Source organism: Agelaius phoeniceus, chromosome 3 (assembly GCF_051311805.1).
Source record: "Agelaius phoeniceus isolate bAgePho1 chromosome 3, bAgePho1.hap1, whole genome shotgun sequence".
Taxonomy (NCBI): domain Eukaryota; kingdom Metazoa; phylum Chordata; class Aves; order Passeriformes; family Icteridae; genus Agelaius; species Agelaius phoeniceus.
The window spans coordinates 88,267,671-88,292,117 of record NC_135267.1 but is presented as its reverse complement, the minus strand read 5'-3'; the positions used below and the strand labels follow the sequence as shown (position 1 = coordinate 88,292,117).

Below are 24,447 nucleotides of genomic sequence, written 5' to 3'. Positions count from 1 at the left end.
CACAAAACATATACAACTTATAAATGAATCTAAAAATGGTCATGAGATTATCTTAGTCATAACATTTTATTAGAAATACCAGGTTGTGACTTTTGGCTTTTAGAACTCATTTTTCAAAACTGTAGTCCCACAGAAGCCTTTAAACTTATCTTAAATATTGCATGTTCCTGATGGTTGCGTGTTCTTGGAACTGAAGCTTTAAGAGAAAACAACAAAGACATGTATCTCAATACTCACAAAGTTAGACAGGCACACTGGAAAATTAGTGGCACATGGAACACTGAAAGAAAAGCCAAGATGAAGCTGCAAGATTTTTTAACTTACATTTGAGTGTTTCTCCTGCATAAGGGATATGTAGTTTAAAACGATCACAGCTGGGTCCAGGGGTCAAGGATGTACAACTAAAAATGAAGATAAGAGAAGAAAGAATGTTAGCAAACACATTATTCTACAGGATACAAATGATTAATAGCAAAGATATTGTGACTACTAGAAATACTCATCCTTATGATTCTGAGAAAGAAGAAAAAGTGGGAAAGAAGCAGGAGGCCCATTCTCTTTTGATCAGCAGTTCTCACCATAGCATAAGAAATGTTAGGATTTGTGTCAACTCTCTCCCATTTTAAAAAGAAAACATACATGCAAAAATGCTCTGGTTTGAATGTGTAATCAAAATGCTCTCAATTAGTCAGTCAAACCCATCAAGTTCTCTACTTTGTATACAATTTTGCAAGTCACAACTCTGTATGTCACAGAAACATGCTTACCTGCTCCCTATCCCTGTCACCCATATAACTGGGATCAATCTTAATTTTAAGCCACTAACATTTATTAATTTTTTACCTATCATAACATTAACGTTTTCCCTTGAGGAAAAGTCTCACAGTAGCCTTCAAGAGGGCAAGTTGCAGAATCAGCTACCTGAGGCTATAATAACTGAGCATATTATCTTTTTGGACTCTCCTGTTTATCTGGAGCACTGGAAAAGCAGCTGGGCCTCATGGTGGTAAGCGAGCACTTCATTAATAGAAAAGTCACCGGAAAACTGTTTAGTGCTTAGGTCAGAGATGATCAACTTCTTCATAGCCTCTAAGTCATAGACCAAAATTCACAAAAAAAAAATCTCAAAATCTCAGTTGCAAAAGAAGAAACAGGGACATACATTGTTTCACTGGCAGGAATGGTCTCTCTGCTGTGGGCTGCTGGGCATATGAGGAGTACCAGGAGAAAAAACACTGGAAGCCCTTAGAAGTTCATTGCTTTCTGTTTTTAGGGATCTTGAGAGCCCTGACTCTTCTTGCCAGCCTAACATTACTGAGAATTGTTCATAAACCCAGCACAATTGTTACCAGCCACATAAAAATCAAAGCCATACTGGTCAACTCTAGGAAAAATAGTGAGTGATAAGAAGGGTAGACAAAGGTAAAATAACTTGACTAAACTTACATATCAGATCACTGGTAGAGCTCTAATACACACCACTGACAACATATTGAAACAAAACCCACATTTATTGGGCTATACACACAGCCAAAAGCAGTAAGGTGGGTAGGCCAGAAAATTGTCAAAAATTCTCATCCTACCTTGTCAGAAAAAAACATCATAACTCTTGCAGCTCTATCTCTCCCACTGCATAAGAGGCATCAGGGCAAATGGAACAATCTTAATCCTTACTCACATACTCAAAACAGTTCAGAGAGCCATTTCTCTCACGTCCTGGCTCTAGAGTCTCTTTCCCTCTTTCCACTTGCAAGTTACATAAACCACATGCACTAACTTCAGACTGCTTCTATTCAGTGAGCTACACTTACTTCAGTCAAATCCATGCCTGCATGTAGCTTCCTCAAAAAGAAGCAACCATGAAACTACAGATCAATTCACTTAAATGGAGCTTCCACAAAAATACTAGAAAACATAAGCAGACCACTGTGCAGCTAGAATCTAAGGCAGATACAATTAAGAGCCACATGCAGTTAACAGCCTACATTGATTCAGCAAGAATACACCATATTTTTTCAGTATCACTACAGAAATTAGATAACTGTCCTTTCAAATCAAAAGGAAGAAACACATCTATCTTGTCCTGTCTTTGCCTTAGAAAGGTTTTTGCAACATCTTGTAAGAGTATCATGAGAAGCAATCTAGAAAGACAAAATTTAGATATAAATTATCTATTATCAGGTATGTGCAGACTTGAATGGAAAGCACGTTTCAGAAAAGGATTAGTTTACATCTTGCTTCATCCAGGAAGAATGACCTGACTTGGTTTTCTTCTGCTGGAATAATACTTCACATTGTATTTAAAGACTGATGATGGAAAAGAAATGATGCTTTGTGAAACCTGCTGATGATGCAAATGTGAAAGCATGTTAGACAAAAGGACCAAAGCTGAAATATGTTTTGATTTAATGGTTGTACTATTTATCTTTAAATTTCATCTAGGTAGGGCTTATTGACAAAAAGTGAGCATCACCAGCCTCATTGGGAATAAAATCAACTTAAGAATACAAAATATTGGATTTCTAGTACAACAGAAACAAGAAAATGTAATTCTTTTCCAAGATGCACTTTTTTAATAGGTGAGAACAGCAAAATGGGAGTGCCCACTGTTAGGGCATTTTAATGGCTGTGGATTAATTTAACAGCTATACTGACATTATTAGCTACTTCCAAATAATTTCTATGGCTTACAACTGGTATTAGGCCAATTCTAGGAAGCATACCAAAAAAAAAAAAAAAAAAGGTGCACCATAAAAAACCCTTTTCAAGTTCTAAAATATCTCTGCAACATCATTTAATATTTAATGAAAATTTCTTTCAAAGTATCAGAGGTCACAGTCTGAGACATTTCTCAAATACCATCAAAATTACACTGTTGTTAGCTTTTCAACAGACACAAAAATTTCTGATCCTGCAAATACCCTACAATCTATTCTTTTAGCACAATGGGCCATTTGGAAATACTTACGGAAAGTATAATATTCTTTAATAGTAAAATAAAAGCTTTATTTAATGGTAAATGTCCCTAAAAGCAATTCTAAGTGCTTTTCCTATATTATTATACTGTACTAGAGATGTTTTTAATTTTATTGGTCTAGAAATGATAGAAAGTGACAGTATTAACATTTTTTCCCCCCAAATTGCTCTGGCTGGGCTGCACAAGAGACTTCAATAACTGCAATAGGCTAAGCAACCAAGCAGAAATATTATATACATCCATTTGAAAAGAGGCAGTTTCTTTTTAGAATAAACAGCAAAAGAACAAAACTCCTAAGGCAAACCAAAACTTTGGTACATGTAGGAGTCTATGTGTGACCTCATTTCAACAGAAAGCCCCAAGTAATGGCCTGACTATGGACATTATCTCCTGCTTGAATTTCCTTAACACACAGAACCTCTTAAAATTAGATACATGTCTGACCCTGAAACATGACCTCTGTCTTCTCCACAATGTAAGACTTTTGTTTTTTGGAAATGTGATCCTTTTCCTTAATGTGGTCCACACAAAAGTAAATATTTGAAAATGAATGACTTGTAACTAGGTATTTTAAAGATTATTTGTTGTCTTTTCTTTAGAGAGAATGGACATATAAAACAATAATACCTAGTGTTGAAAATTAATGTCATAAGCTGGCTCTATCTCATCATATATGGGTGTGCTATCTCCCTCTTTATTCATGGAAAAATATTACACTGGTTTGCATTTATTTATCTAAGTAATATTAATATTTTACATAAGAAAGCCACTGAAGCAGGAATGAATGCTCTGATGCTCAGAGCAGTGATACACCTTAGTCTTCATAAGATGATTAATGCTATTCCATAAGATGTCCCACAATGGTTTCCCTACTAAAAAATCAAAGAATCATCAACTTGAAAAGTTTCTGGAACCAAGGAATATTGTGAAGTGTATTGCTTAAAATCATATTGCCCTATTCAAAGGGCTGTGCTGAGCCTTATGGTTGGAAATTGGTAGATGGAACTGAGTATGCAGCAACTACAGCTGAATACAGCTTGTTCCCTTTCACAGCAAATTTTAGCTAAGTTCCTTGAGCAGATACAGCAGATTAAACTCAAACTGAGATACATTACATCCTTATGAAGTAATTATTCCAAGTAGAGACAAGTAAACATTCCTTCATTGATGCACCTTACAGATTGTCTGTGATTATTGGGAAAAGGTTTCTTTCACAGTTAATACAACACACGTGAACTAAACCTGTTCTTATTCAAAGTCACTGTCAGCAGCAGATGCTTAGTTATAAGTGTTCCGAATTCTTTACCAGACACAGAAGGAAATAAAAAAGATTATCAAAACAAAACAACAACAATAATAACAATACAAACCAGGAAAGTCACTCAGTTTTGCTGCTCGGAATAAGGCCTCAGTATATAATAACAGGTATAGTACAATGCATTTTTCTCCTAAATGGATCAGAGTATCCTAAAAGCCTGTAGGAATGCAGTTCCACTTGAGTTTAACAGCAAGGTTTCCTCTTATACCAGTATATTTGTGATTGACTATTTTGTTGAATTGACACAATTTCTCTTTAAGCTATATCCCCCACCCTTCTTGATATTTTACAAGATTGAAGCCACTCTGATAACCCTAGATTTCAAAACCATCTTCCCATCAACTAGTTTTCTAAAACCATCACTTGAAAGCACTCACAAGAGAAGCATTTTTAAATTATTTGGACTCTGGTAAGTTCTTATCCAAAATTATGTTCTGTGACAACTGAAGGGATTGCAACGAAACAAAAGCACAAGTGTTTATCACCTTAATCATGAAAGTCAGGAGATGGATGGCTATTCTATCCAAAGACTTTTTTAAAAAAAAACACAAAAACCCAAACCCATCAAGACCTCTCTCCAAACCACCAATTTATATCCCAAAATTCCAGTCAGAGGCTTGTTTTTTACGCCACTCCTAAAATCTCCTGCTTAGAACCATAAAAAACTATAGCAAACATTCAGAACTGCCAACAGAAGTCCAATAGCTCTACAGGAAAATGAGTAATCTTCTTTTTATTTCTTCTTTTTTAAATTTGTGGTCTAGGTGTAAGCCCAAATAGTCACGTAAGATTTATCTGATGACTATCATTTTTACTGATTAAGAAGTGTGCAATGCATTTAGTCATTCTTCCTTCATAGATCACACAGCTTTACTGCCTTTACTATCAGAAGACAAATCATCAGTGAATTTTACTGTACAATAGCAAAGTCAAATTAGACTAAGAATTTTAGCCTCCATAATTTCAGGAACTTAATATTGCCACTGCCTAACCTGAATAGTCAGAGATGCAAAAGCTTCTTTAATCTCATGATGTTTAGGCTGCTACACTCACTGTTCTTGAGGACCAGTACTTCACTGGAAAACAAACAACTGGTTTTTGTTCACCAGACTCTTGGTGTAAAAGCCAAAAAAGCTTCACATTTTGTTAGAAACACCTCAGTGGAGAACACAGCTAAAAACCAACACACACACACACAAATAATAAGTAACACCACAAGGTCAGTTCTGATCACTGGCTGTATTCCCAACCCCTCCCACCATACCTACAATATGCTTCCAACTGTTTCTATACATGTTGTATAAAGATACTGTTATGGGAAAAGGAGGTCAAGTTACTTTCAAAATACAAGAGGCTAAGAATTAATATTATTTTAGGAATGACGAGACACAGTTCAATCAAAGTGCCAGAGGCTGAAGGTTTTGCCAGCAAGACTCAAATGCAGTTCAGAGGCAAAGACAGGTTGCTTGTTACCAATAAGAGGCAGCAAACACAAAATTCCACCCTTTTGTGGCATTTTTTAAGAAAAGCACCTCAACGTTCAAATCTAGTAGAACAGCCTTTGTCAATGCCTTCAGATTTTTATTTCCTCCAATTTTTGTAGATGGAAATCTGCTCCAATGTTCCTTGAAGACAGTATTTAATCTCATTTAATTAAGACTTAATTGCAGAACTCACAACAGATGGGTATGCCATGTACAGAGGCATTAAGAATAATTAAAGTGTGTGGAGGATGGAGGTGAATAAAAGGAAGGCCAGCAGGTGACAGGTTTTCTGCAAGATCAGGAAACAGAAAAATGGTGAAAATCACATTTTAGAGCATTGATGCTGATGCCCAAACCTTGCATCAGGTGGTAGCTCCCTGCAGCATTGCACAAAGCTTTACAGGCTCTTACACAGTATATAGAGTATTAATCAGCTGCTCCTGAAGACAAGCAGATCCAACTAAAATTATGTCAACCAGGCAAAATTCAAAATGGGAGAGATGGGCTAGTCAACCAACTTCCACCTTCAGTTTCCCTTGATATATGGACATATGTATTACACATACTAGAGAGAGAGGGACTTGCTCTTAAAAGACTCACAGCATTACTTTGGGGAAATTAAAACACAGTTACATTAAATCACTACTTAAATGCATCTCTTAATTAAAATATCAAAATGCAAAAGTCAACTGTTAATTATTCAAAAAAATTCCCAGGAGATAAACCCTGGGAGTTTTTTTTCAGAAAACTCATTTGTACCCTATCCAGTTTCTTCAAACTTAGTATAAAATTAAACTATAGACAAAGACTACTTCTGGCATTGCAATAAAGATTATGATGCTGTTTTTAAATCCTGATAGCATAGGTGATAGTCTGTAATTGCAACAACATTTCAAGCCACAGTTATCATCAGGGAAATTCCAAAGTGTCTCCAGTTATGTCAACGATATCTTCAATAAAACCTTCATCTACTGTAAATGCTGATTTTCCTTTACATACGTTTACACTTTCTTGTAAGAACTTCATTTCTCTAACTGGAACTTTTAGAGAGCAGTGGGATGTGAGGCAGAACATATATACCAGAAAAACAACCACTCACTTCCCTTCTGCACCTATAGGAAGATTTGTATTTTTAAAAGGTATTTTAATAAATATCAAATAACTATTTAAAATCAATTCAGCTGCCAGCTTTCATTAGAAACATTATATAAAAGGTTCTTATGCCTATCTTAGTAAAACAAATACAGCACTTGTATATTAACAGAAAACACAGATTTTCTTAATATGAGTGAGGGTTTGCCAAAGCAGATGTTGCAGGTGGGGAGAGCTCTGGGACTTCTAGAACTATAAATCTCCTTCAGAGCTGCCTGAGTCTTGTGGCAGCAGTTCTGCAGTTACCAAAACATGGCTGCCTCTGCTGGAGGGAGATGTCCAGCCCAGTCTCTCTGAGGGAAACAGAGGAAACACACACACACATATATATATATTGAAATCCTCTCAGAGAACTTCTATACTAAATTAAAACACACAAGCTTCTCATGATTCTGGGATTTTTTTAGTACCAAACTCCCTGTTTATTTAGCCTAGTAAAGCTGGTTTAGAACAGCTCTTTTCCAGCCACCATAGCAGGACAGGTTGGAAGGTGCTATCACAAAAAAGAAATGTGAAGTACCACATCTACTGTACTTGCAAGAGGACTTGAAAGAAAAGCTCTGAAACTATCTCAGAACTTTCCATTCATAAAATCTCTGTAGTTTAGGGTGGGAGATCATTATTACTGGGTCTCAGGGAGCTAATGATGATACTAATTAAGAAAAATAATTAAGCATTGACAAAGTTTTCAACAAAACATATTTTATAAACATGCTTTAGAAACGTTGATAATCAAACTGATTTCTTTTGTAAGCAAGATCTTTTATACTCTGGTAATTGCATGTAATTCTTTTTAAAGACTACACATGGCACACACGCCTCAAAAGAATGAAATAGAAACAGAAAATGGAAATTTTAATGAGGGAATGATCAAAAATTGAACAGAAATAAAGACAATTGCGATGGAACAACACTAATAACATACACTCTAGTATAGTATGTTTAGGTAAATAAACTAGTGAATTTCCACTATCATAAACTGTCACATGTTCACACAAGGAAAAGGCACTCTTTCATTATACTGGAAGACCAGCTGTACCCCAAATTCTTGGAACTCATAAGCAAATTTTTAGTGAAGAGTATGAGGGAGTGGCAGATGCATCCTTTGGATTTACTTCATCTCCCTCCCCTCCTGACAGATTCAAATCATGTTTCAGATTTTCACAGCTGCCATTCAATTATCTATTATTTTGCAATGAGCTACAACCTAATAATGTGTCACATGTTTTATTTCTACTGTTCACTAAAGTGAACTCCATTTCTGGAGAAAGAAAAATAGAATCAGAGAGGGAACGATTTTACTTTTAGCTTACTCTAAAAGAGAACCATTCTTCACCAAGTATGAAATTACTGTCAACCACCTGGAGTTTCATATCCTTTCAGTGTTCACAGAAAAAGCATACTCATACAGCACATCACAAAAGCTGAGCTATTATAAACATCAGCTTTAAGAAGCCACATAGCATTGCTCTCAATATTGGCTGTAGTTGCCATAAAGACTCCCTATCCATTTTCTAAGTAATTTATTTAATTTTATTGAAAAGTACAGTGAATTGGTATCAGGGAAAAACCTCAAGAACTAAAATCATAGCCCATGTTTATATATTTTCCCCCTCTAACAAACTAAATAAACAATAAATGGGTCACATCACTGCCCAGGACAGGCAGGGATCTTCAAGGTCCCTTCCAATCCAAACCGTTCTATGATTTATGGATATTAGGTGGGATCCAGTGATCATATGTCTTCTCCATTTCCCTTTCAAAGTTTTCTTCTAATTGCAGAGTTTTAGAACTTTTTGGTCACAGATGCCTATATTAATTGATTCCCTAATTTACAGACTCTCAGGAGAAATTTATGTTATTACAACAATGAATTCAGTTCTTTGAATATGAAAGTTAGGTCAAGCAAGGATCACCACATTTACAACATAAATCCATAGTTTGCAGTCACACACATATTCAAAAGGGCAACTTCAGATTAAGTATATTTATATAAAATATTACAAGACTGGAGACACAGCACAAAATCTATGAAAAGATAACACCTGAATAAAAATATCGGTAGTTCTCCTATTTCTAGCATTATTTTAGATCAATTACAACAATAAAGATATATAGTAGACTAAAAAGATCAAAAGGCAAAGGAAATGCACAGGTAAATTTACAACAGACCATCCCGTGTAACTGCACCTGCAGAAAGCAAGGCCCACATCACTGCATGTTACATTTTATCTAGAAGTCTCACTCTAGAACCCCTCAGCTCACCTTTTCTTTCTCTAACTTCTCATTCCCACATTAATTCTCACAGTTCACTGCCACCTCAGCAGTGCTAATACTATTTTCGAGATGACACCATAAAGCATAAGATTAAGCATCACTCTCCCCATGGTCCCATCTAACTATACCTAAAGAAAGGAGTTCCATGTACATTTCTCTTGATGACAGCCAAAAAAATCCTCTTCTTCCCTGCAAATGGTTGTCCTTGCCCTCACTGTCCAGCTCCTGTTTTCTCCCACCATCACAGCAGAAGCTAGGCTTGGCTCATCTCTTATCAGCCTCACAGGCACAGAAAACCATGGAGGACCTCCAGCAATGACAAGACTATTTATAAGCACAGTCACCTTTAGATCCCAGTGAAAAGAGGGTCCAGTCTACCCTAAGTTCTTGTAAGTCTGAGTCCCCAGCCCACCACAGATGCCTTGACCAGTCTTTATGCCACTTCCAGCACCTCTCCTACATCCCTAAGTTCTCCCCCTTCCTGCATCTGAATTTTGCCTATGCACAACAGGTTAAAACTAAAACAATGGAAGTCATGTACACGGAAGACACTACACCATTAGAAATCGCTGAGGAAATTATTCCTTTTAAGTGTCTTCATTGCCTGTTTGCAGTTGGCCTGAAACCATATCACTCTCGTAGGGTTTTAAGTTAAGGCTTATGACTAACACTTATGGCAGCCTGGAAAACAGGACAGATAATCACCATCTATTAATTAAAAAAAAAATTCAGTATAGAAGAATGCTTAACAAAGAACATGAAACAATGCATTACTCATGACCACCACCCAAAAAAAAAAAAAATCAATGGCTGAAATGCATGAAAAACCTACTAACTTTTACTGAATAGACTGAAACCAACATTCTGGAGGAAGGAGTAGAAGATAGAGAAAGAAATAATTAAACTGGGAGACATTTTGAAAGGTTACTGGTAGCCCTAACTATAAACAAGACCAATCTAATCAGGTTTTTCTGGTGAAAAAAGAAGTGACCATCCAAAACAGAACAGCCATTACTATGTGATATATTTGGTCTAAAGATACTATTTCAGTGATGCATACAGTGACGCACAGGAATCTGGGATTGGGTTTTTTAGGCAATGTAAGTTTAGAGGGCTTTTTTTTTGTCTCTTTCCCATAATGAAATTCTGCAATTTGCCCTAATTAACTCAGTTTTATCATTTTGACTCTTTAACTGTACAATAATCAAAAATATTCAGTCCTAGTGGTCTAATTTTATTCTTTCAGTCATGTACCACAGATTACAGAGAAAAGAACCTGTGGCCTACACTGTGGAGTGGTTTGCCTCAGACACAAATTCCCTTCTCTCAGGAAAGACAAAATAAGCATGTTCCCTTTTATTGACTTCTACTTTTTTATGGATTAGTTAGGAGGGGTACCTCACGGACTGAACTTAGTATCTTCAATAAAGACATCAAACTGAGCAAACTGAACTCTGTTAGTTTACACATACAGCTCTAAGTATTCTTTTGAAATTCTCAATTTCAGTTAGAGAATAGCTGCTTCAAAGAATGTCTACACTGGGCAGTGCAAGGCCAGGTAAATACCTAAGATCGTATATCAAGAAACAGATTAAAAGTAATTAATTATTACATTTCATGATTCCTTTTTATTTTGCATACTGCTAGAGATTGATCTTCAACACTGTTGCATACTGGTCTGTCAGGATAAAGCCTCTGATCATGTCCTATGTCCTTTTTAGAGCCCCTAATCTCATCAGACAATGTCTGCAACAAAAAGGCTAAAACAAAAATTCGTAATATTGTGCTTCATATTCATCCCAAGTGTACATTAGCTTTTTAATGCTATGCCATGTATACATGCATGCATATGAGAGAATCAGGCATACAAGAAATAACTGCACATGTAAGACTGGAGGAATGTACTGACCACCTATCCAGGAAAGTATTTTTCTCTACTAATGAGAAGAGAAAAAAGAAAGTGAGCTGTTCTCAGCTTCTGGTGAAATGCAATATGCATCCAAGACACATGGCATGCTAGAGCTCAGTTCACATAAAACAAATGCAAGGATTTGGAAGTGAAGAAATTGGACTGGATAACAATTATTAGATTTTAGCAGTCTTTATAACAAAAAATAAAGTCTTAGGAATTTTTCCTCCTGTAGTGATGCACACTGCAAAGATGTAAGAGACATCTGTTACAACAGAAAGACCTGGGCATGGACCTACACTAACACAAGCCCCATTTGCAAGAAACATTCTCCGAATTCCCAACATATGGATAGCAAAACCACAATTTAAACACCTTGTTAAGGTACACCTTTCCAACAGCATTTGGCACACTATTGGTGCTACATCATGTGATGCTCTCTTTACACAGAAAAGAAACAGTTGTATCAAATAGTTTCTTCTCATTTTTATTAAATGAAAATAGTGATAAACACCACATTTACGTTCTTCAAGGCCAAACAAGAGGAAGCTACTCACTGTCCCCATCTAAAAATACCAGCAAAGACATATTGTACAGAATTTAAACTGAAAAAAATCTCAGGAAAATGTATGTAGTCTTTTAAATGAGGGCCCAAGTTACTGCAATTATCTAGTGCTACCTTAACTTTTTAAAATCCTTTCTTTCCTCATAGCACTTGAAACTGACAAACACAAACTTTTTTATTCTGAACAACTTCAAGCACCTTGTTTAAAACTGGTGTAAAAAGAATGCCAAACATTGTGGAGATTATTTATAAAACCATTGCCAAACACATGCCCTACACTTTGACCTTTTACCAGCCAGACATTTTGCCTTTGCTTTTTCATCATTTAGCAACAAGTGGAGGAGAATGCAACCTTGGGGACAGTCAAGTCTTTTTTAACCAGCACAGAAAAACTGCTGTTCCAAGTGTTGCTCCACAGCACCAACTCTATCAAATTGTCCCATCAGAGCTTCAGCCTTTTACATTATCCTTGAGAGATGAACTTCTAGTAGTAAGATTCTTTGCAGTGAAGAACCATATTTGTCATCAGAAACTGGAATGAAACAACCTACTTTGTATACAGCAGTAAAAGACTCAAGACCACACCTCCTAGAAACTGCCACATCCTTTCAAGTAGGCATTTTACACAAAACATAACTATTTTTTAAAAGAGGTTTTCATAGTACTTGTGTTCAGAAGAGTAAGATTCATTAAACTTCATACATAAACATGTTTAAAAAATTACCTACAGACACCAATGTGAATGATGGATATGAACCTTTCTCAAGTAACTAAAGTAGAATCTTTCATTTTAAATTAATCAAATGCAAAAGACCAAGGCAAAGCTTTAAGTAACTGCTAGAGTACTATAATAGTATTTCACAGCTAAAATCAACATTATTTCACAAAATATGCACATAAAAATGCATATTTACTTTAAAAAGGGAAATGCCCAAAAGAAAGGGAAATACCAAAGCATATTGCAGTCTACTTGATAACAGAAAAAAAGCAAATCATTGCTGCTTCCAAGGAAGCAGGGCAATAAAGTTATAAATATCTTTTTACAGCTTGATAATAAATTTTTATGTTGAAATTTACTCCAGAAAGAATTACATTCTTTTGACCACTCTTCATATAGGTTTCTTTCAGGAACATAACAACTTGCACACATAGCTCAATATCAAGCAGAGAGGCAGAAATCAATAGGGAATAAGACAAGTGAAAAGAACAAAATACTAACATGGTTTACTACAAACCACTTACATAAAAATTCCACAGTTAATCTTCTCATAAATATGGAATAAATATAACCATGAAAGTATGAAATTTAAAATTTTGTTATGAGTGGATACCTAAAAAAATAGAATCTTAATATATGCAGCTTTAAATCACTGTATTCATTTTGAAATTTTGCCTGGTGGAACACATCAAAGTAATTTAAAAAAACAAAATCAAGTTTGTTGAGCAAGAAGAATAGGCTTGCAGCATAATTTGAAGCTCAAGCATGGGCCTTGATGAACAGCTGTAGGGGAAAAAAAGAGTTCTCAAAGGCAATGACCACCACAACTATGTCTTTCACTCTTGTAACGCACCATAGGAAAAGCAGCAGTCTCTTAAATAACTGGATTCTACATTATACAACAATTAAACACCCTTCACATAGGAAAATATCCTCTATTTCTAAATCTACATAATAATCACTTTCCCCTATTCAACATCTTTCCCATGATTATATGTGTAAATGCTAAGAAAAATGCCGCGGCCACAATTCAGTTGGTTATGAGTAGATTTTAATATCTAATTAAGATGGGTCAGTATTTCAAAGAGACACTAGTAGAGATTAACTGAATGATACAATAAATGGCATTGACTCAAGTGGCAGCAGTATTTTCTTTGGGTCTAGAACAAAGTAATATCCTATGCAAGAGTTAAATATGCTTTCATCCACTCTGTCATTTTGAAGAATGTCTTTTATTAATGCAACACAGACGCCTGCCAGGGTTTTCTTATCACCAGAATCAATGCTGCTTAAGGTGCTATATTTCAGACATGACCTTACACCCCAGTTCTACTTTTGTTCACTGTGGGGCCCTATTTACAAAAAGACTTGGCCACCTAACCTTTTATGAGTATTTCCGTTGCAGAGCCTCTTTCTTTTCTGTTGCACCATATCACTGCGCTCTATTCAGGGGTCTGCATCAGCAGGGGCCAAATAAAGTTTATAAATAGTACTTGGTTCTGAATATCCTAATCATAGATGTAAATATATGTGTCTTATGAGACTGGTACTGTCTAATAAGTTTGTAAAACACACAGACATTATGAAACTGTAACATATTATTATAAAACATTTACATACTCAAAGACTGTAAAACAATAGGATTTCCTTACTATGACATATTTCCCTCCCACACTTGAAAGCAAAGCAAATTAACATATCATCATACTTCATACATCTAACATCAGCTCTTTAATATAGTTTATAAAATACAACAAAAGTTGTCAATCTCAGCAATAAGTCAGAAAAAGTGCAAAACAAGTTCCTTACTAAAACTATCTGACATATGGATTGACTTTTCAAATAATTAAAGGCTTAATATGCTTGCCATTTACAAATCAAAATCAACTGATGTGATGGGCTAAAATCTGGTACTTGATCTTCTACTGGTGAAACAGAAAGGAAATACTTTCCATTTCTGAGAATGTCAAAACCAAGGCTCTGAGTGGGCAAGGCCTTAGAAGTACCACTTTATTCAGTATGTTACCATCATTCCTTGTTAAGCACAGCTCCTGTTTCTAAAACCTAAGAAATGAGAACGGATGGATCTTCAGTTTGAACATTTTATTTTGTTACACCTTGTAAAGCATTGGTTCATTAGGGAAGGGGAATAACAACAGTAACTCCTAATTTTCTCTAAGAGTAACAGTCTGGTATGTGACAGTGGAGCAACCATATAGCTCCTCCCCAGAAGCTTAGAGATGCTTCTGTTATCCAAATTAATAGCTGTTGAGGTGATTACCTTAAATATCATAAGATTTTAAAGGTTACAGTAAAATTGTGTTTATTTATTATAAAAAATCTTATAAATCACATAACACACCAGGTAAAGCAGGAAATATTTGCATGTTCTGTAATAAACTTAAGCTAGGCTAGGGTTTTAACAGCCTAGACTAGCGTGTGTACAACCCCTGTCACGTGTGAATAAATGTACAATCACTATTCAAAAGCAAAGTTTCTGAACTGACAGTACTCCCAAGTGGTCATACTCACTTGTGAACAAGAACTGCTCTTTATCTAACTTCAAACATTTAATCTAGCACATTTAATCTAAACCTGCCTGCTTCTACTTTCCAAGTTTAAAGCCTGATTTCAACCCATTGAAATGGGAGTTTTGCAATTGATATCCTGAACTTCATCCCCATTTCTCTAAAAATAGTTGTCATTTTTTTACCGTTTATGTCCAACTTCAATGGCCTCACAGTTCTTCATCATCTTGATGCCACCTACATTTGCCTGTTCTGATTATTTTGGCTACATTATTTTGTTTCCTTTTAAAAAGTGTAATGAAAGTGAAAGTATACAGGCATTTGCATCATCTCGTGATGTGAGGAAAGGGGAGGAGAGTAGGCCAATGGCCTTCAATTTATTTTTGAACTCTCAATGCCCTACAAAGTTTTCCTCTACAGTCAGTATGAAGCAATAAATTTAGACCTACTAATAAGGCTGTGGGTTAGGGATTTTGCTATTTATCAGCTGACATGAGACTCTGAGAAACAGTCTGTGGAATGTCAAAGAACTCCTGTATCAAGGTTAAAGACCACTGAACCAGATCCTGAGTTATGGAAGGGACATCTCTGTAATACTGTGATTCATCCATAGTATGGTAAGTAATTCTGCACTGTTCACCAGTTCAGCACTAAATCATGACAATTTTGTATTTCCATATTGACACATGAATTCAGAATTTTCTATTATAAATAACTAACAATTTATTTGTAATAAACAAAAATCTTTCCTAATAGCACATGCATGAAATTTACATTTCAAAGAAATTTCCAGCAATTGTTAATTAATTCTGTTTACAGCAATGGTTTTAAGAAACTAGTTGTACCAAAGAAAGAAAACCTTCAAAATAATTCTGAAATAAATGAAGAATCTTGATTATCCTGACTCCATCTCCTAACAACCTCAAGCTACAACAAAGACTCAACATAAAGAATGAGGTTTATGTTTATGTTCCAGAACAAGGAAAAAATTATTTCTTACATGTGCATTTAGGTGGGCTAGTATCTTTAAACAAGCTATGAAACAACCCCTGCCAGGTGCTGCACTTGTGTGTAAACTCCACATTAACAGAGTTACTATATGTTTTGAATCACTGGGTTTGAGTGACAGGCGCAGCTGCTGGCAGCTTTTAGTTTTTTAAAGAATAAACTCCTGGAAAACATTCAGGCTTTAACAAAGCATATATGAGATCTTGGCAAGATCAGTGGCCAAAAACTTCAGACACCTATTAAAAATACCTGTGAAAAGAGTCAGCTAGAAAATACCACTTTTTATTATTTTAATCTCTTACTTTAAAGACAGCAGCATAAGCATTCAGTGGGTAGAGAGCAAACCCCTTAGCTACCTCCCAACAAACAGTTGTGTTTTCTCTCTACTTTTCTTTGTATTCCTTTCTTTTAGACTTCAATTGGAAAAATGTAAGAGCTCCTATCACAGCTTTCCTAGAAGACTAGTTCAAGGGAAAGCAAGATCTAGCATGAAATGACAGCAGCAGATGCAGAACTGCTCAGCCTGTCTTATGTAATTTGCAAGCCTAAATGTCAAGCCAGTCCACACTAATAACAAAGTCATGGCTTCTTAGACCTCCATGTAAATCTGTACGCTGTCCCAGCACCTCACAGGGAGGGAATGGTTCCTTTCAAACTAACCCCAGAATGCAAACCTCCTTCCTGAAAAGGCATTGTTACAAGCAGAAAAGCACCTCCGAAGCTTTTCATGAAACCATAATAAAACAGCCTTCAGAAGCACATTAAACAAAGTCTTCAGCAGAACTGCATTTTAAACAACAGTGATTTGTGGTGCTTCTGAACACCTTTTGTTATTTTTATTATGCTATCATTCAAAACGATATACAAAGCAGTAGTTTGTACAAACAAGATGATTTGTATATCTAAACCAAAAGTAATTTCAGTCTCTGAGCTCCTGTAGCAAAAGAAACCCAAAAACACCTGAATCAAAAAGATGCTGTTAGATGTTCAACTCTATAAGAATAAAGCAATTTCTGATATGTGTCATCTAAACATTTCACTCTCCTCATGTATTATTCACAGAGGTTATACACCAAAGTCTGTTTGTATATGCAAATCCCAAAATTCTATTACTACCTGAAACCGAATCTGAACGCTTCCAGAATTAAAAATAAAAGGAGCAGCTTAGCTTATTTCAAACACTTGGCCCTATAGCCACTTGATGTACTGAACTTCTTCTGGTTTGGCATATTCATGACTACAGGTGAGGTCACACAAATTTGTCTTTCTATTTCTGGTATACAGAGAAGATTGAGTAAGCAAGCAATAAACAACAGAAAAAAGTGTTTGTAACTATCTCACTGCTGAAAACCAGCACTATCAAGTGGCAGCAATGCGAGTGTCTTAACAAGATTATTATTGCCAAAAATATGACAAACTTAGTCTCCCCAACTACAAAATGGTACTAAGACAAGAAATAATGTAGCTAGTATGTCAGCTAGTATGTCAACTCCAGCTGTGTTCAAAATGCTTAAACACATGCACCTAATAAAACTCAGCCCTGAAAAGACAGCTGTGAGGGGTTCGGTGTTCATTTTGGACAAGGAACTCACCCAGACTTCAAGTCTGTAATCCGTAAACAATTAGTAGCATCTAGTCCTACTTTTCCATTCCTGACCACACTGGAAATGAAGGGCGAAAGTGCTGGAGAAATTCTGTTCAAGGCCACTTCAGGTGACATTTTATTATGTTCCTCCTTCCTCTTCTCTTGAGCTGCAAAGGGAGAAAATAAAATTTTTAAATTACCTGCTTATGTGATGTAGATTCACATGTACTTTGCAAACATCAATAGAAAAAAAGCTAAGCACGCAGAAGATCCGGAGTGTAGAGTAACAGAACTGTGCACAAGTTATAGAGAAAAAATGAACACAAGTGGGTTTTTTTCCTCCCACCTCTGCAACATTCAATGAAGGCTGTTTGTTCAGTATCAACATAAAGCCAGAATTATGTCCTAGCCACCTTTAGTTAAGGCCCTATCCCTCTGAGAATGAGAAATAAAATAACCCTAACCCCTAACCCTAACCCTAACCTAACCTAAAGGGCCACTCTGACACTTCCCAGCCTAGTCCTTCTTAGGGGCATTCCCAGTCTGTAATTGACAAGTCACACTTGTTCCACGTCCCCTGAAACCAGTGGAACTTACATTAACTGCAATGGACCCAGGGGTTTGATACCTCTCAGTATTCTCACCTGTAATTTCCAAGAACACTAGTGTCCTCACTAATATTCAGTATTAGTTTTATACCACTTCATTAGGTGGCAATTTACAGGACTTCATGGTGCCTTTTAAAACCTAACACTGCTTCTCTTTCAGTGGTATCACCACACTCTTTGAAAGGCATCTTAATCTTCCTTCATGTAACAGATCAGGAAGCTGATGTAAACACATTTTAAGCACAGCTTGTTCAGAAGTGTTTACAATTGCACAACCTTATGCTAAATCAATTAGGCCATTAATTTAGCACACTTTAGGAACCTGTTGCTTTCTAGGTGAAAAGCAGAAACTGAGCATACACACATTTTAAGTCATTGCAGCACAAAAAGACTACAGTACGTGAAAAACAACATACTGAAAAAAACGTGGCAGGAGAAGTGAGAGAAAAGGAAGGTAACCAACCTATTAAAATGTTGATGTATTTGATCACATTCTAAGGCACAGAGCTTCATATGAAAATTAACTGAACTTGGTAGTTTTGGAAAACAAGGCAGTAAATGACTGAAGGTAACATGAACTTGCCACTGACAAGTGGGACAGAAAAGCTCATACAGAAACCATCAGCATTATTTTTTTTTTAAATGGCATTTAATTGAAAAACACTAATGCACACTGCATTCACTTTCTTAAAACTGCATATGGACTGCTGTATTAGTAACTGTTCTATAACAAGAGTGTGAACAACTCATGGCAATAATTGCAATTTTCTGTTGTTTCTCACACTCAGTTTACAAGCATTAATTAGTAACTAATGGATATTCTGCAGAATCTACTATATCTCTGTAACTGGGAACAACATTAAATTTAACATTCTGTTCTCATGAAAGCTATTCACACTGGAGTAGAAGGAAGCAACACTCAAGAGTGTTTGTCCTAGATATTCAGAAAGTATCTTCATAAAGCAAAGGCCAGGCACTTTAAGGCAAACTGAAAGACTAATAAAGTAAGACTTCCTAAAAACAGTAATTATCTTAAGCACACTGGCTCCTACATTTTATGGCAGTGAAGAAGCTGAAGACTATGTATCCAAGCCCTGACACATAATGTGTTCTCACATATGATTTGTTTAATTGACAATGGAACAACTTAAGTTTGTTTAGCAAACACCTACAGCAACTTAAGATACTACCTCTGGTTTGCTACTTTTCTACTAAAAATTTCTGCCTACTCACCTTTATTCTTCCCCAGAGGGACTGAGAAAACACAAGCCCATTCTTGACATATTTCAATGCAAAGTCCAATGGCTTAGATTGAACTTCTAATAAAAATTAGTCTAAGCTAAAATACTGTGCACCAAGACTGGTTACAACAGGGCACATACTTCAGTCTGCCAGCCGTGCCGTAGGGAAGAGTAATTTCAGGCAGGGAGCAGCTGGACTGATGAAGTTGAGAACTTCTTAAACCATGAGAATATGCTGAAAAATATGCTATCCTTCTAGTAATGCTGAAGTTATACATGAAGATCAGAGAATTGGTTCTGATAATGACATGTTTTAAGGGGACTGTGTTATGAGTGTGAAATTGAAACGTGATACACCTGGTGATCACGGTTGACCAGAAGCACCTTCCAAAATGAACTTTGAAATGAGATTCCTTATCTTTCTATTAATAAAATTTGCAGATATTGTCAAAACAAGATTTAAATGACTGTTAAGCATTTTTCTATATTTTATTGTATCATTTCTTAAAATCACAGTACCTTCCATTTACCAAGTCAGATACACAATACTTAAAGGGTTGCTATCAAGTAAACTCACTGATTTATTTTGTAAACAAAGGGCTTTACAAACTAGAACACAATTTGTACCAGTTTCCTAAGTTTCAGTTGTCATATACATTGTTTTTCTTCAGTGTAAGTTTCCCACAGTACTGGAAACTGAACACAAACAAACTCAGGGGAATTAAGAAAAACAAAATTCACTGGACTGTTTCCCTCCCAAAACAAAACCTTTGAAAGAAGCAAACAAACTAAGAGTTGAATCCTCTCAGATTCAGCTGGCTATCACTGTGACTCCGGGCTAATGTTACACAGGCTTCACAGTAACCATGAAGTCCCGAGCTCTGCTTGGGGATGCAAGACACTCTGTCCTTCCACCACCGGCCATACCATAATGGGCATTACAAGAAGATTTAAAAACGAAAAGGTGAATATTGTGATGGAAACCTGGAAGCGTGACAGCACCTCTCCTGTCTAACCCTCTTGGCGTGGCTGTCGGCAGGCTGGTTGAGTGGTTTTCACTTTGGGGGCGGGTGGCAGGAGTTGTGTCTGAGTGGGAGTGGGGAAAGGAGGGGACGCACGACCGCCGCCTCCTGCAGCCGTGCCCGAACACATCCATGGAATGCGATCAGCAATGTGCATCTGCGGAGCCCCAGGTAAACAACCAAGTTACCTAAGCCCTGGCACGGAAGAAGGCTCAGAATCCCAGAATAATGGGTAAGGTTGGAAAGGACCACAGCGGGTCACCTGGACCCACCTCCCTGCTCAGGCAGGGTCATTCTGAAGCACACGGCACAGAATTGTGTCCAGGCAGCTCTTCAGTATCTCCAGTGATGGAAACTCCGCACCATCCCTGGGCAATCTGCTGCAGTGCTCACCCACAGAGGAGAGAAGCTCTTCCCCACACTCAGGGGGAACTTTCCGTCCATCCACTCCCGTTCCGGGCTGACCCTGGCCAAGCCCCGCTCCCTCCCCAGCTGGTGCCGCCACCCGCGGCGCTGCGCCCGCCCCGCCCCGCCCCAGCGGCGGTGCTAACGCCGGCCTCCTCCGGCTCCGGGCCAGAGCCTCCTGGCGCCGGGTCCCCTTCCGCCCGCCGCTGGCCCGGGAAGGGCTGTGGCGTTGCTCGCTCCCTCCCGCTCTCCCTGCGCGGCTCGCTCGTCCCATCCCGCCCGTCCCGGCCCCGCCATTACCTACGGCGGCCGGAACTCGCCGCTTGGCAACGGCGTGCGCGCCCCCGCGCCCGCCGTGCGCGCCCCCGCCCCGCCGCGCACCGTGCGCGCCTCCGCTCCCCCCGCGCCGCCGCCGCCGCCGCTCCCACCCGGGCCGGAGGGGTCTTCACCGGCCCGATATTGGTGTCCGCCGCAAGTGCCTGTGCGGGCCGCGCCGCCGCGCAGGCCGTGGGGCGGCGGTTGGGCCGCGGCCCGAGCGGCGCGGGGCACAGGGGAAGGGAGAGGGGGCGGTCGTGGCAGCAGGCGTTCGGTAGGGACAGCCCTGCCGGGCGAAGGTCCCCGCGGGCAGCCCGTCGCCCATGGCAACCGGAGAAGCCGCGCCGGGGCCCAGGGCGGGTCAGGGTCAGGGTCCAAGGGCCGCCCCGGCGCCATGGCCGCGGAGGTGGTGGTGGTGGGATCCTGTATGACCGACCTGGTCAGGTTAGTACCGGTTGGGGGTTTTCTGCCCGCACTGGGCGGAGCGACCCTGAGGTCATCGGAACGCAGGGCGTCACGGTGCCCGGGGAACAGCGCCGGCATGCCGGGCCTCCCCGGGCTAGGCCGGGCTGTGATGGCCCCGGGCCGGAGCAGGCGGGTGTCACGTCTCTCCCCTGGCCGGGAGGGCAGGAGCGGGGTCGGCGCCGGACGCGGCGGGTGGAGCGCTCGGCCCCGGGCAGAGGAAAGGACTGAGCACGGGCACAGATTGCTCAGAGGGGTCGTGGAGTCTCCATCGCTGGAGACGATCAGGAACGGTCTGGATGCGCTCCTGTGCCCTGGGATGACCCTGCTCGAGCAGGGAGGCTGGACCAGGTGACCCGCTGTGGTCGCTTCCAGCCTTATCCATTCCGGAATTCTGAGACTCTGCGAAGGGCTGAGGGGGCGGCTCGCCCGGGTGATGTCAGCTGCGAATAGTGCTTTGAAATAAGAGTGTGGGAACGGGGAGAGGTTTGAACGTGTTGCGTGCCGGAGCTTTGATCAGCTGTCTGTGACTCGGGAGAGAGGAGAGACTTGGGTTTGTGTTTTCAGCTGCGCCGGGTGGGTCGGTGTTGGCCTTGGCCAGGGAAGCAGCGTTCCGTAGGCACCCGCACGGGAAACCTGGAACTCTGACACTCGTTATCAGCACAGGAGTCTGAAAGGATTTTATGAAAGTAAAGCAAGCTGGTCAACCGTAACACGTTTTCAGTTCAAAGCACACTTGTCTCCACTGGAAAAGTGAGAAAGTAAGGTTAATATTGCAAAGAAACCAAAGTCAGCTCCACGAATCTGTTGGTTGTAAGTTGATTACTTGCATACAACATTTTGTGTGACACTTTCAAATGAGATTGAGGAAAAGAGGGAGGCCCTCCCAAGGTATTTATATCCAAGAAGTGCATATAGGAAGAAGCCCTCAAAAATTTAGCAGCTCTGAACCCCAAAGCTATTTTTAATTATTTAAAAAGTTTTTAAAATTAATATCTTATTTTAAAATAATTCTTTATTTGTTTTCTGAGCATTTTGTTTTTCAAATTAATACTTGAGTCTCATTGTCTTTTTTGTCTCCTTTTTCTTTTTTGTACTTAGGTAAGGTTTGGGAACTTCTTTGAAATTTGGAAGTACAGAAGTTCATGAAAGCTCTTGGTTCCAGTAGCCCTGGCTTTGTAGTCAATACTAAAGAACAGGAGAATTAAAGCAAAATTGCAAGAATTCTCAATGCAAATGCTAACCTGAACTGGCTGGCCTTGTCAGTCCCAGTAAAGTTGGAAATCAGTCTTTGATTTGTACTGTTTTAAACACATCTCCATACTCTGTATGCAGACTTGGTTAAAATAGGATTTAAAGTGTATGTACCTGGACTGCATCAGCTTGTCCTGCTTGAATTCTGCAATTAAAAAAATGTCCTTTATCAGCAGGCAATTATACCAAAGCCTGTGGGTCAAGAAAGTGCAGAACATATGATTAGAGGAACATGCTGAGGAGTGAGTACTGCTTAGGCATATACTTGTGTTCAGGAATGATGAAGCCCCTTAAATAATCATAGAACCTATGTCAGAAAGATTTAATGCTCTGTGTAATTTGCAGAACATACTGGCAGCTTTCCAAGGAGAATAGTTGTCTAGTAAGTCAGAGTAAGAACTGTGAAACTGATCTTGATGTTATGTGTGAATGAGCTCTCAGATGCTTATGACGTCGCACTGAAATGCAAAACTTGGTGCTCTAACCTCAAGACATTCCTTTTCCTGTCTTCTAAAATGTGGGGAAAAGAAGTAATAAAATTGCCAGTTTAAGCACTGCTGACAACTGCAGCTTTGGGATTTTCTTGACACTTAAGCAAACAAACAAGAAAACTTCTTACTCTTTTTTTTTTTTTGGCTGCATGTTTGATATGATAGAAATGCAGTCGTTTATTTGAAGGCATATTAACTGACCATACTGTAACCAGAAATTACACCATGGGCTGGAGTGACAGATGCTGTTACACTGAGATTAAGTGGCTGAAGAAAAGCCATTTCACTTTTCAATCAGCTGAGAGGGTTTCTTAAAGTGTACAAATGTGATCACAAGTACATATCTGACACCATTATTAGCCTCTGCTTTAAGTAGCATTGAGAGGGCTTTTTATAAGTGATAAGCTAATCAGCTTCAGCTGAAAAAGAAGGGATGGCTTCATTCTTTCTGTTACTAGCACAGAACTTCAGGCACTTAATAAAATAAGAAGAACAGTGTGTTTAAATTTAGCTGGCAAGAGTTTAATCTGACCAAAATTTCCATGTGGCACCTTTAGACATTGTTTAAATGTATCCTGGGTTAGGAAAATCTGGGTAAAATTACCGGAAAGTACTAAGCAGTAGGCTTGATTGTGCCTAGGTGGAACAGGAAACTATAAACAAGCTGTATGAAATATAAAAGTTGTCACATTAGGGTTAGGATTAGATTCCAGGAGCATAACTCTTGACAGTCTTTGTATATGAGATTTAGAGGGGGCTGCATATTCTGGATTTAAAGCTAGGGTTCATTTCAGCTGGAATGAAGGAGCATCAGGGTTTTGTGAGTTTGTCATTTGTGCTGATGTTTCAGTTTATAAAAGACATGGACAAGAGTGATCATGTTAAATGCCTATCACCCATTTGGAGGAGCCTGAATAAATTTGTGAGAGTTACACAGGGGAAGCCGGACACATTTTTGTATACGTTGTGTTTAATGGACATATTCACACTTAACACTAAAGCCTATCTTTCTTAGAAGGTAATAACATTGATTGAGACTCTGCCAGAGCTAGACAATGCTGTGTTATAACTCAAACTGGTAAAATACCCTGTTGGCCCTTTAGGACACAACCTTGACCCTGTGACTGG

The 24,447-nt window shown here is 38.6% G+C and overlaps 2 protein-coding genes across 2 annotated transcripts in view; one reads left to right on the top strand and one right to left on the bottom strand.

The window, feature by feature from the left end:
* The window catches only part of BABAM2 (BRISC and BRCA1 A complex member 2), a 161,217-nt gene extending 139,991 nt beyond the window's left edge, over positions 1-21,226 (bottom strand). Inside the window, exons 1-3 of the mRNA XM_054628813.2 lie at positions 21,098-21,226; positions 17,529-17,688; positions 325-401 (exon numbers count right to left, since the gene is read on the bottom strand). Of these exons, the coding sequence (XP_054484788.1) occupies positions 325-401; positions 17,529-17,656 (205 nt within the window). The 5' untranslated portion in view covers positions 17,657-17,688; positions 21,098-21,226. The remainder of the gene's footprint in view (positions 1-324; positions 402-17,528; positions 17,689-21,097) is intronic.
* The window catches only part of RBKS (ribokinase), a 73,083-nt gene continuing 69,111 nt past the window's right edge, over positions 20,476-24,447 (top strand). The window contains exon 1 of the mRNA XM_077175818.1: positions 20,476-20,624. Coding sequence (XP_077031933.1) covers positions 20,530-20,624 — 95 coding nt within the window. The 5' untranslated portion in view covers positions 20,476-20,529. The remainder of the gene's footprint in view (positions 20,625-24,447) is intronic.